This window comes from Penicillium cataractarum (assembly GCF_028827025.1).
Source record: "Penicillium cataractarum strain IBT 29864 chromosome Unknown utg000008l, whole genome shotgun sequence".
Classification (NCBI taxonomy): domain Eukaryota; kingdom Fungi; phylum Ascomycota; class Eurotiomycetes; order Eurotiales; family Aspergillaceae; genus Penicillium; species Penicillium cataractarum.
Genome location: NW_026622744.1, coordinates 3,723,419 through 3,733,769, shown reverse-complemented (window position 1 = coordinate 3,733,769; position 10,351 = coordinate 3,723,419). Strand labels below are relative to the sequence as shown.

The window sequence follows — 10,351 nt, the reverse complement described above, 5'->3', positions numbered from 1 at the left end:
GCTGGATTGTCTGGTTCCTGTTGGTAGGCAGTTGTTAATTAAGGTCCAAGACCTGCGTGGTTTTCCGCATGCCTGTGTCTCATTCACCTGATTGCGCTTTTACTTTCGCCTAAATTTTTAGTAAGTAAATCGACAAAATAAAACATATTGTCTATCAGTATCAAGCAATACTAGAAGGCTGACATCATTGAAGTCTCGACCATTCTCGCCCGTCATCATCATGCACCGAAGCATCATACTTGCCCTTCTGGCCGCGGCCGCCGTCCAAGCCACACCCCTCAACCTCTACTCTCGTCCCGAGAATGACCTGATCGGTGATACTGGTGTCTCTGCCGCCGCTCACGGTGATGACAGTACCATTAGCGTGAGACTTGCTAAGCGCTCCGCGGAAACCTCGATTAACAACGACCTCGATTTGGGCCTTATCGCCCGCAAAAATGGTAAGCAGAGATGACTGTTCTTTTTGGGGGTCCTTTTGTGCTGATGGAATTGACATAGATGACGTTGATGTGAAAGAATCTCAGCAGGATGAAGAGCTTATTGGTCCTTTCGATATTGATGGCATCTTGCCTGTTAATGTTGTCAATATCTAAAGCCAGAATATTTGCCACGTAATATGTTCTCCTCTTAGGGAGCGGCGTATATGACTTTCTTTTTTGCGGGCTTGATGGGGATAATTATTTGAATACCTGGCCCACTGGTTTCTGCAGTGGTATGCTGGAAATTACCGTCTTTCGTGTTGTCATCTTCTATTGAGCTCTGAGATTTTTTGATCATACCGACAATTCAGAACAACGAGTGCGAAAGTCAACCGAGAGAAAACGAAGTAATAGAAGTAAAAGGGCAAAATCTACATACAGCCGATGGGTCCCAACGAGCGTCATTATATCGCACGTTTCTCATATTCGTTAGCTTGGTCGTGAAATCGTAACCAGTTCATCCCATATTCATCCCTCGACAGGTGCTGCACAAGAAAACAGCACCGATCGAGTATTCGGTTATAAAAGCAAAATATAATCCAAGTATTAGAGCATAAAAGAAAACTCCTGACGCCAGTTGAACTGTAGATGTCGAGTAGTAGAATCTTGCGAGTCCTGAACATTATAGCTTACCCTACGCTTCACACACCTCATGACCATTCCATCACTACCCTACATCAAATATCCGAGGTAGACATTTTAGTGTAAATCCTTGCATACCCGTGACCCGATACACTCAGGGGCCGCGGTTGTCAGCCTAAATCCATATATGGCATGACAAACTCCACAGCCCACCACACTATTGAAAGCCGTTTCAAGTCACGGGACATCGCTAATCAAAATGATCTCCTGAATATGGAGCAGTCAAAGAAACTAAGCTCTCACAATTTAACGCCCCTGACACCTGGATTTTCAACTAGTTCAACGACGGTGGGGAAATCGTCTACGCCCAGCGCCTCCCCCCACGCATAGCGCGGCTGGATCTCGTGAGCAAGTTACTGTATATAGCACTTTTCAACAAGACATTTCTCAGTGTATATCGCGTGGGATATATGGCGTAAGTGATTCGCGACTATTTGCGCCCCGAGGGGCGAACCCAAGAAAAAGAAAAGGGGAGTAAGTAAAGCAAAACAAAGCTGACCCCCGCAAGGCGTGTTACAGTGCTTACAACGGTTATCCCTGACGTGCCGTGCCGTCTTTACGGGGTAATCCCTGCCTGCCGTCGGCTTTCTCTGAGTGAGTATTCAACAAGGCTTCAATGTAGGAAAGAAATCATGGAATATGGAGTCGTACTGGCAGGTAGTCAGTGAAGCTGGGGCTCCACGGCGACTTATTACGCGTTCGGGAATAGGGGCATCGCCTGGTAGACCAGGGGGTTAGGCGACCGTTTGTGGGCGGTTTCAGGACCTCTCAGATCGTTAAGTGTCGGCTACCAAGTTATCTAGATGCCTAATGGGGGGTCAACTATTCCTTACTAACTGCGTATTCAATTGAATACTTTGTACGGAGTACTGCGTACTTTGTAAGGCATGCTGAGAAGAAAGGCACTCTCTACTCAGGACCTCCCAAATAACACCAATAGATATTCTCCAAGTCGTTTCGTCTTACAACTTACGTACAGTAGAATCAACGAACCAGATTCAACCACAGACAGTCCCTCAAGTCTCACCAAAGCCTAGGCCACGTTCCCTTCAGCCGGGAGCCCGAAATGTCGATCGCCAGCCGCCCAAGAACCACAACCGGAAAACAACAATGGAAACCAGTACCAAAGCCGAGCCTCCCTGGGAAAGGGGAAGGGGCAAGAGACGGGATGCAAAGCTTGCGCCCGACCAAACCAGTTCGTTCAACCTCGCGGCACTTGGGAGGCGGGAACCGTGCTAGTTGGACCAACTAACTAGCAACAGCACACTTGCGGCACTCTGTAACAACCACGGGCCATAGGCCGTGGGGACGGCTTGGGCACGAGTTTGGGAATGATTTTGACGACAGAGGGGCTCGGACTACACTGATTAGCTCTGGCCTGCTTGACTTTCCATACTCCACGGAGTAGGTCGAGCCTCGAATGCCAACGTCGACATGCTCCGTGCTTTACTGAGTACGGAGGACAGACAGATGACGGAGGATCGAGGCGGAGGCGTGTTGGGAGGGTCAATGCTGACGCATGACGCAGGAACAGAACAGAACTCGCAATTAGAAGCTTGGTGGGCTTGTTCCGTCACTACAGTGGATTATGTGCGACTCCGTATGGAGAAGATGTTTCTCATCGGATGAAACGGGATGAACCTATGCCCGAAAAAACATATCATATTGCCCACCCATGAGATACCTGTCATCGACCCCAGGCTATCTACGGCTTTTAACGGCCTATCTAGGCGTCGGACGGGGCCTCGGTCAGGGATCAGGTCATTGCTTTGGCCCCTATTGCGGGCGAAGGATATTGAATTCGTCAAAGACGGGATAGAATAGTAGTCAGTAGTCACTTTGTTTTAGAATGGAGTCCAGTACAGATCACGATCGTCCTCATCGGCGTCACAGAGGCGCCACGCCCCAATTTTGTATTACTGAAGTGATCCTTCTCGGACACGCTGACCCGGAAGAGGTTCATGGTGCGGGCGCAGGGACCAACGGACCTTGACACGATTTGGGATTGGGGCTGTCTTTGGGATGGAGTCATGGACGACACGCGATTGAATACTACTGAATTATTGAATCACTCGGTCGGAGATACACCGCAAAGCGACCTGGACAAACTCAGCACTTACAAACATACTTTCTTGTCCATGGATTGCCGAGTACGGCAATTGACACACAACAAACTAAGAAACTCACAAACTCCTGTACCTCCCTTATCCATCTGTCACGATTTAACTTCTCAAACGGTCAACTCCTGGCACAACACTAAAAATTTCCTGTTCGAACTTGGAACCAGAAATCCAAAAAGTCCAGAACACACCCGCAAGGGCCCAAACCCGACCGATCGGCGGTCGTATCAGGATGCTAATAATCTATCAGGGCAACTGGACGCCGATCTATTCGGGTCGTTCATGCACCGCCCTGAAGGATGGCCGGAATTGGGTGTTTGGCTGGCTGGAGGGCCGGATGGGGAGGGGGACATGGAGAGTTCTAGACGAGGGGGATCGTCAGGAGTCCACTTGGAGAGACGCCCAGTGGAGAGGGCCATCGGACGGCGGCCGCTTGCGCTGAAATAGCTGAAATAAGAATTGGGCGTTGATATGGAGGTCCTTGTTTAGGATGAAGAACGTGAGTAAGTATGATGTTCATTTCATAGTATCTCGGGGAATGCCTAGAGACATTGTGAAAGTCAAACTCTACAAGACAGCTGTATACGAACTCGATATTTCCTGCAAGATGATAGGTACGATTTTTACTTCCTGTACTGCATTGATGGAGCTCTCGGTCTTCCACCTCCTTTTAAGTTTCCGCCCAGCCGCGTTTGAGACGCTGACGCCGTTCTTGACTTTTTCCGTCGGGCTTCTCCCTTGTTTCGAAACACTTTTAGCTGCAAACTTAACACCCCACTGGGCTGCTCCCACGCTGGCAATGACGAAATCCGTGGGAGTCCGTAGGCATAGGGCTCGTGGGATATCCGAGAAGACGATTATATACGATATGATACGACAGAGATGGGGATAAAATACGAACCGACCTTGGTACAATGCTTATCCTGTATCCTCTATGAAGTATGGATGAGCTTGGTCCGATCTGGTTGGATACGGACCGTGTCAGGGCCATTATCGAGACGGGAAGAACGAACTCCTCCTTTCCAAAAGAAGCCCGTGTTCCCCTGGTAAGTCCAATAGCTAATTGCTAAAAAGCTAGCCAACGAGAACTAAACCCAAGGAACACCCTAAAAAGACGGGAGGACTAACCAACAGTAAAAACCCAAGTTAAACCAACAAATAACCCAACAGCTAACACCCAACAACCCCCCGACCGGGATCACAACCAAGCCTATCCCCCGCATCCCGAATCTGAGACAGCATCGCATGTCCGCGTACATACATTCCTGCTCATGCTCATGCTTCTCCATCTTTTTTTTTCGCGCAAACTTACGTTCCCCATATCCATATCCCCTGCGCGACCGGTGAGTTCCGGAAATTCCTCCTGCAGCTTGTCTAGGATCTACGAACTTCCGAGAGGGCGCAGGTGTAGGACGAGAAGCAGCCGGTTGGCTATACGAGTCCTATCCCTGCAAAATCGGGGGGAAGAGGATGTTTACGAAAATCCTACGATGGGCCGTAAACCTAGATTTGGAGGGTAGAACCTCGGGTTACGAGTATAGACGGGCGGAGGGCGGAGGACGCCATGAGAAACTCGAAATTGAGAGTGCGAATTGTAGAAACTAGACCTGCTGGGAGTGTTTCCGGATGGGCGATGAGGGCTACGGCACCCTCCGAGATCTGCGTGTGATTTTCCGATCGGCTGTGATCGAGGAGGATCGTTTTGGAAGAGAGTTTCATCGAGAAAGTTGGTCGGAAAAGTCGTTGCGAGTGTCTGGCTGGAGAAATACAGTTGCATATACCGACGAGGAATGACAGGTGAACTGCCGAGGAGCACATGTCCATAGACCAAAAACGATGGAGAGTACGGGGTAGACACTATATCGCTTACAATTTACTACAAGCACAGATACTAACTTACAATGTCCTTATAATAACCGATCCAGCTTGTGCAAACAGGGCTAAAAGGCCCACGATTAATTTACTCCCTCGAACGCTCCTCTCCTCCGTAGATTTGCCAGATTGCCAGATTGTCAAATTTACCAGATTACCAGATTGACCAGATTAATTTTCTTTTTTTACCCCACCACCACCAGCTCCCTGGGACGCGATGGACATCCTAGCCACCTACGATCGGGTGGCCGGCGCTGCCCAAGACCCAAGCCCTATACTCGTGGACGATCTAGTCCCAAAAAGGTGGGTGGTAGGTGCTCCGACGGTCCCTAATTAGGATGGTCGTCATGGAACGAGTTACTCCGTATGGTAAGGGAAGGGGACCCAGGGGAGAGTAGTGCGACGGTTTGATTTCCATAGTTACTAGCTGCAGTAGTAGTAGCAAAGTCGCTAAACCCTCTAGTGTCTACCGTAATTAACTAGCAATCCCTCTCTGCCAGACAAAAACCGTTGACAACCCGCCCCGGCCGAGGCTACGCTAGCGACGCGGGGAAAAGACACCAGCACGTCAGCGAGCGAATGATAGCTCTGCATGGCGCATTTTGAGAGATATTTAGGGGGGAGTGTTCTGCTAGGGTAGGCATTTTGCTCGGCAGGGTGGGATTTTTTGTTATTCGAAGGATTCGAGAAATTAAATGAAACTGCATGAAGCCGAAGGGAAGGGGAGGGGGGAGAAGACCAAAATTCCCATGCGCATTCCATCACAAGGAGAATTAGAAGTAGTTACGAAGTAAGGAAAATAGATTGAGGATGTTAGGGGATAGACCGAGGAAGGCGTCGCGTCTTTTTTTTTTCGGCAGAAGAAGTGGACGGGGCCGTACAGAATGCAGATGCAGGCACGAGTGTATTTCTAGCATGCATGTAGCAAGTACGGAGTACAAGATGTATAATTGTATCTCACTCTTTTATCATTATTATTCAATTATTCAGGTTTATTTTCGGGAGACTGCGTGTGCCAGTCCACTTCTCGAGAGAGACAGAAAAAAAAAACCAAAACGATAGAAGCCGAAAAGAAGATCGTCATAAAAAAAACAAAAATAAATCTAGACCAGAGTGTGTAATGTCACTGTACGGTACCGGATTGTTTAGTTCTCACGCCGATACTTACTCGAGAGGGCTAAGCGGGCTCCACCGTCAAACACGTTCCGAGGAAGAAGTCGCACGAAGCCATTTGGTCGGTTCCATCTGGTTGGGACTATTCGTAGAATCGTAGGAGATATGAGATTGTATATACTCTATAGCTATAGGAGAAAGGATATACTTCTGTTGTAGTGATAGTCAAAAGTATATCCTATAGAATATATACACAATATCCCAATTATCCATAGCTAGAATTAAAATAATAAATTAAGATCCACCATAACGGTCGAGCCCTCTAATCATCGCCCCTGAACGGTCGGGTCCACCGGGGCTCCGTTCCATACAGATGCAGTTATACTCCGTACGGAGCATATAGATTACCTGAATAATAATAATAATAATTCTAGCACGTTGTCAGATCTCGATGGTACTCATACCGTTCTCCTCCACCGGGACTCCATACTGTACTACTCTACTAACGGAGACCAGTCTACGACTATCGCTCTATCGTGAGTTCTTATTATAACACCCGCCCTGACCCAATCTTTTGGATCCTCCCCTCCTCCTCCCCTTCCCCCTCTCCCCCCGAAACCTCCACGATCATTCTACTTTCTCGACCTCTTCCCTTCTTTTTTTCATAAAAGACCCTCTTTTTGTCAATTCTCTCGACGACCTCTCAAACAATCCCTCAAACAACACTCTAACCCTCGCCGTTGCGCCTCGAAAGCGGGTTCAAAACAGCCTCAACCTACCATGAAACCACACCAATTATTGGTGCTTCAGCCTGTTCGCACATAAATTGGGGGACCCCAATTAAGTCCATACGCCGTCTACAAAAACAGAAAAAAAGGACGTCCAGATCTAGACAGCCCCCAATTGTCTCCTCCGAATTCCCTCCCTCGTATCTGCCGTGATTCAGATAAGACCCTCCAAAGCGAACCCGAGACAATTGAAACCTCCTCGGACACAAACATGTCGACCTTCTCGCGTGTCCCCGGCCACTGGGACGACGACCAGTCTGGCCACAGTGATCCCCCATCTACCCGCTCTTCCAACGATCCTCCAGAGCATGCCTCTCATATTCGGTCGCGATCTACAGCTCTCGCCCAGAGTCCTAAACGTTTGTCCGTCTTTAGTGGCCGCTCTAGAAGCAACACTACCACCTCGACCTCGTCGCGCCGCTCCCCGGGTTCGTCTATGACTTCCATTGATAGCTCCGTTCCGTCCCAGGACGAGCGGGCGCCCTCGGCGCTGGCTATGCGATCTGATAAATCAGACCGCTCGTCGAGGTCCCTTTTGGCGCGTGGGAGCCGTATCTTGCGCCGTCAGGGGAGTAAGATCAATATCGTTGCCACGCTGGACGAGGAGGACGAATTGGAGAGAATGCCCCGTCATCGGGGTCGACAGGTTGATCACCGTAAGTGGGGATTTTTTGAATTGCTTCGTGAGAGCAATTAGCTCTCGTGCGCGATATAATGCTGTGAAATGATCAATTAACCATATACTCCAGACGAACGATTAAAGAGCATCATCTCGGATCCATTCGATTTCCACCATCTCACCCACACCAGTCCTTCCCAATTCCAATCTATAGATCAAACGCGCGAGAATGACCTCGTCACGGAGTTTTCGGTCATTCGCGCTTCGCAGCGCCCTGAGGCTGGCCTCAAGGGTATTCGCGCTGATGACATTCATTTCCGCAACTTTTCCGCCGATGACCTAGCTGCCTATGGAACGGCCACCACGGTTGATGAGCCCACGCCCCAGAGCCCACCCGGCTCGCCTGCAGCATCGGGATCGACTAGCCCAACTCGCGGCCACATGCGCAGGGAATCTCGAACTCACGAGAACTTCTCTCGTCCTGTCTCGAGGTATCCCCGGTCTTGTCCGACGACACCACCTCCCCCGGCAGTATCAGAGGTGCCTACCGACGAGGGTATCGAGCCGGCTCCTAGGGCCATTGATGAGATCCTGGGATTGAACATTGTGCCAACGTATCCCGAGTATATCGACTCGGAGCGGTCCTCGTCATCCCAGATTCAATTCAGGTCAGATCTCGCTGAGGATATGAACGCCCGCACGTCTTCCGTGAGCAGCCACTACAGCCTTGAAGAGGTCCCCGAGGAGGAAGACGAGGGAACTAGGCTATGGGATAGCCCGGACGCCAGCATTGGCACCGCGCACTCCCGTTCTACCTCGCACGTGAGTCCAGGTACTGTCGAACCTCACCGGGTCTCTCGCACGATAGCTCCCAAGGCTCCGCTCTCCATCTTTGTGGCCGAAGAGCTATCGCGCAAGTTCTCGGAAGCTCTTGGCTCGCCAACACTGCCCCAGACTCTGCCTACTACCCCGCCGAAGGAAGACTCCGAGGCCGCACAGCTGGACACCACGCCTCCCTCGGTCTCTGGCGTTCAACAATTCTCCTACGACGACGAGATGTACGACTCTTGGGATGCTGATATCGACTACTGCTACGAGCATGCCGCGGAGTCAACCTCCAACTTTGACTGGACACGCACCTCTCTCGACGAAACCCGTCCTCAGGTTGGCGTCGCCTGCACGGGCGAGTCTTGGGGTCTCTCCGCTCCACAAAGACCAACCCGGCACCTCCAACCCAGCCCATTGAGCACATCCACCCTCGCCACGCCAGACCTGGACTCTTCCTCCGCACGCTCAACCCAACCGCACTCCGCCGCAACACCATCCACCGAGTACGAGCGTGCCTTCATCCGCGGACCAACAGACTACTTTCACCCCGTCTCCTCCTCCATTCTCTCAAAGCAACTAACCCAAGACATCCTCTACGAGGACTACCTCTCCGGCGCAGACGCCGACGCCGACGCCTCGTCAGACCGCCACTTCCCCTTTGCCGCAAGTGGGATCCAAAACGCCTCCCCTCGCTCCAGCTTCTCGCCCATCAGCAAATGCAACTCGCAGGAGAGCCTCATGCTCTCCCGCGCAGCGAGCATCGTCCGCAAACACCGCTCCTCCGTCTCAACCGCCTCCGTTCCAGAACTAGTCCACTCCCTCTCCAGCTCTCGCGAAATCATGCCAACAGACCGTCTCAGCGCTGCCGAGATCCTGGCCCGTCCGGCCTCGAGCTCCCTGCACCGTCAGACGAAGAGTCTGGCCGAGGCGCACATGCTCACCCACGCTGATAGCAGTGCTAGCCTGGCGAGTGCTGAGACGGCTCCGCCCGTGCTGCATGATCGGTCGAAGAGTACCTCTGAAGTCGACGAGAGTGATGTCATGGGTGTGTCTGTCCCAGTTGCTATGGCTGTTACGCCGCCTCTACCGGCTGTGCCGGTGAGGAATCCCAATCGCAAGAAGAGTCGGACTACTTCGTACTCTCTTTTCCCGACGCCGGCGAATTGATTTCGTCTAGGCTTTTACTTTCCTCGTATCCTCTTTTCTTTACCTCTTGATTTTGATTTTGGTGCTACTTGGAAGACAAAATTCGTGGTTGCATATTCTGCCATTTTGTTCTTCAATTTCGGTTTCGTTTTGTTTTCGCTTTTTACACTCTGTCCGTGATAGATCTCCATGTGTCCATGACCCCCTGCTATATTTCCTTGTCTCGTCTCATCTCGTCTTGATTGTTTGACTGATCCCGTCGTTTATGCCATTTTCTTTTACCCGTTTTTCGTCTCTACAAGCACATGTTCGCATACGCGCTCTCGTTGTCCTCATATCCTTTGCTTTTGCCTTTGCTCTGTTCTTGGTCTGTTCGTTCCATCTACCCATCGTTTCCCTCATTTCTTTGTCTCGTGTCTTGTCTTATCTTGTTTGATGCATTTCTCAGCGATATCGGTATCGGTTCTGGTTCTGGTGTCTGGAAGGGGGAAACAAAAAGCCGGGGAAAAAAGCACTTGGAAAACAGACGTTCCTTTTTCTTTTATTTTGCTGGTTTGGTTTGGTATGCTATGATATGGCTCTGGTGGATTTGGTCGGATGCCTGGTTCGATACCTGAATCTGGTTGTTGGGTCTGGTTCTGGGTTTTGGTTGGGATCATTCGTTATGCCTGGCCTGGCCTGGTCTGGCCCCTTGTCTTTCGCTTTTGTTGATGTTAGCAGTTAACAGCTCTTTGAGTATTTATA

At 50.5% G+C, this 10,351-nt stretch overlaps 2 protein-coding genes across 2 annotated transcripts; both read left to right on the top strand.

The window, feature by feature from the left end:
* Positions 1-220: 220 nt before the first annotated feature.
* Positions 221-593, top strand: N7496_010437 (uncharacterized protein; the record flags this gene model as incomplete). Its single annotated transcript, XM_056703350.1, has 2 exons — positions 221-440; positions 499-593. 2 exons carry the CDS (start codon positions 221-223, stop codon positions 591-593), a joined length of 315 nt encoding a protein of 104 aa, XP_056552350.1.
* Positions 594-7,225: 6,632 nt separating this feature from the next.
* N7496_010436 (uncharacterized protein) lies at positions 7,226-9,628 on the top strand (the record flags this gene model as incomplete). Its single annotated transcript, XM_056703349.1, has 2 exons — positions 7,226-7,670; positions 7,764-9,628. 2 exons carry the CDS (start codon positions 7,226-7,228, stop codon positions 9,626-9,628), a joined length of 2,310 nt encoding a protein of 769 aa, XP_056552349.1.
* Between the last annotated feature and the right edge of the window lie 723 nt (positions 9,629-10,351).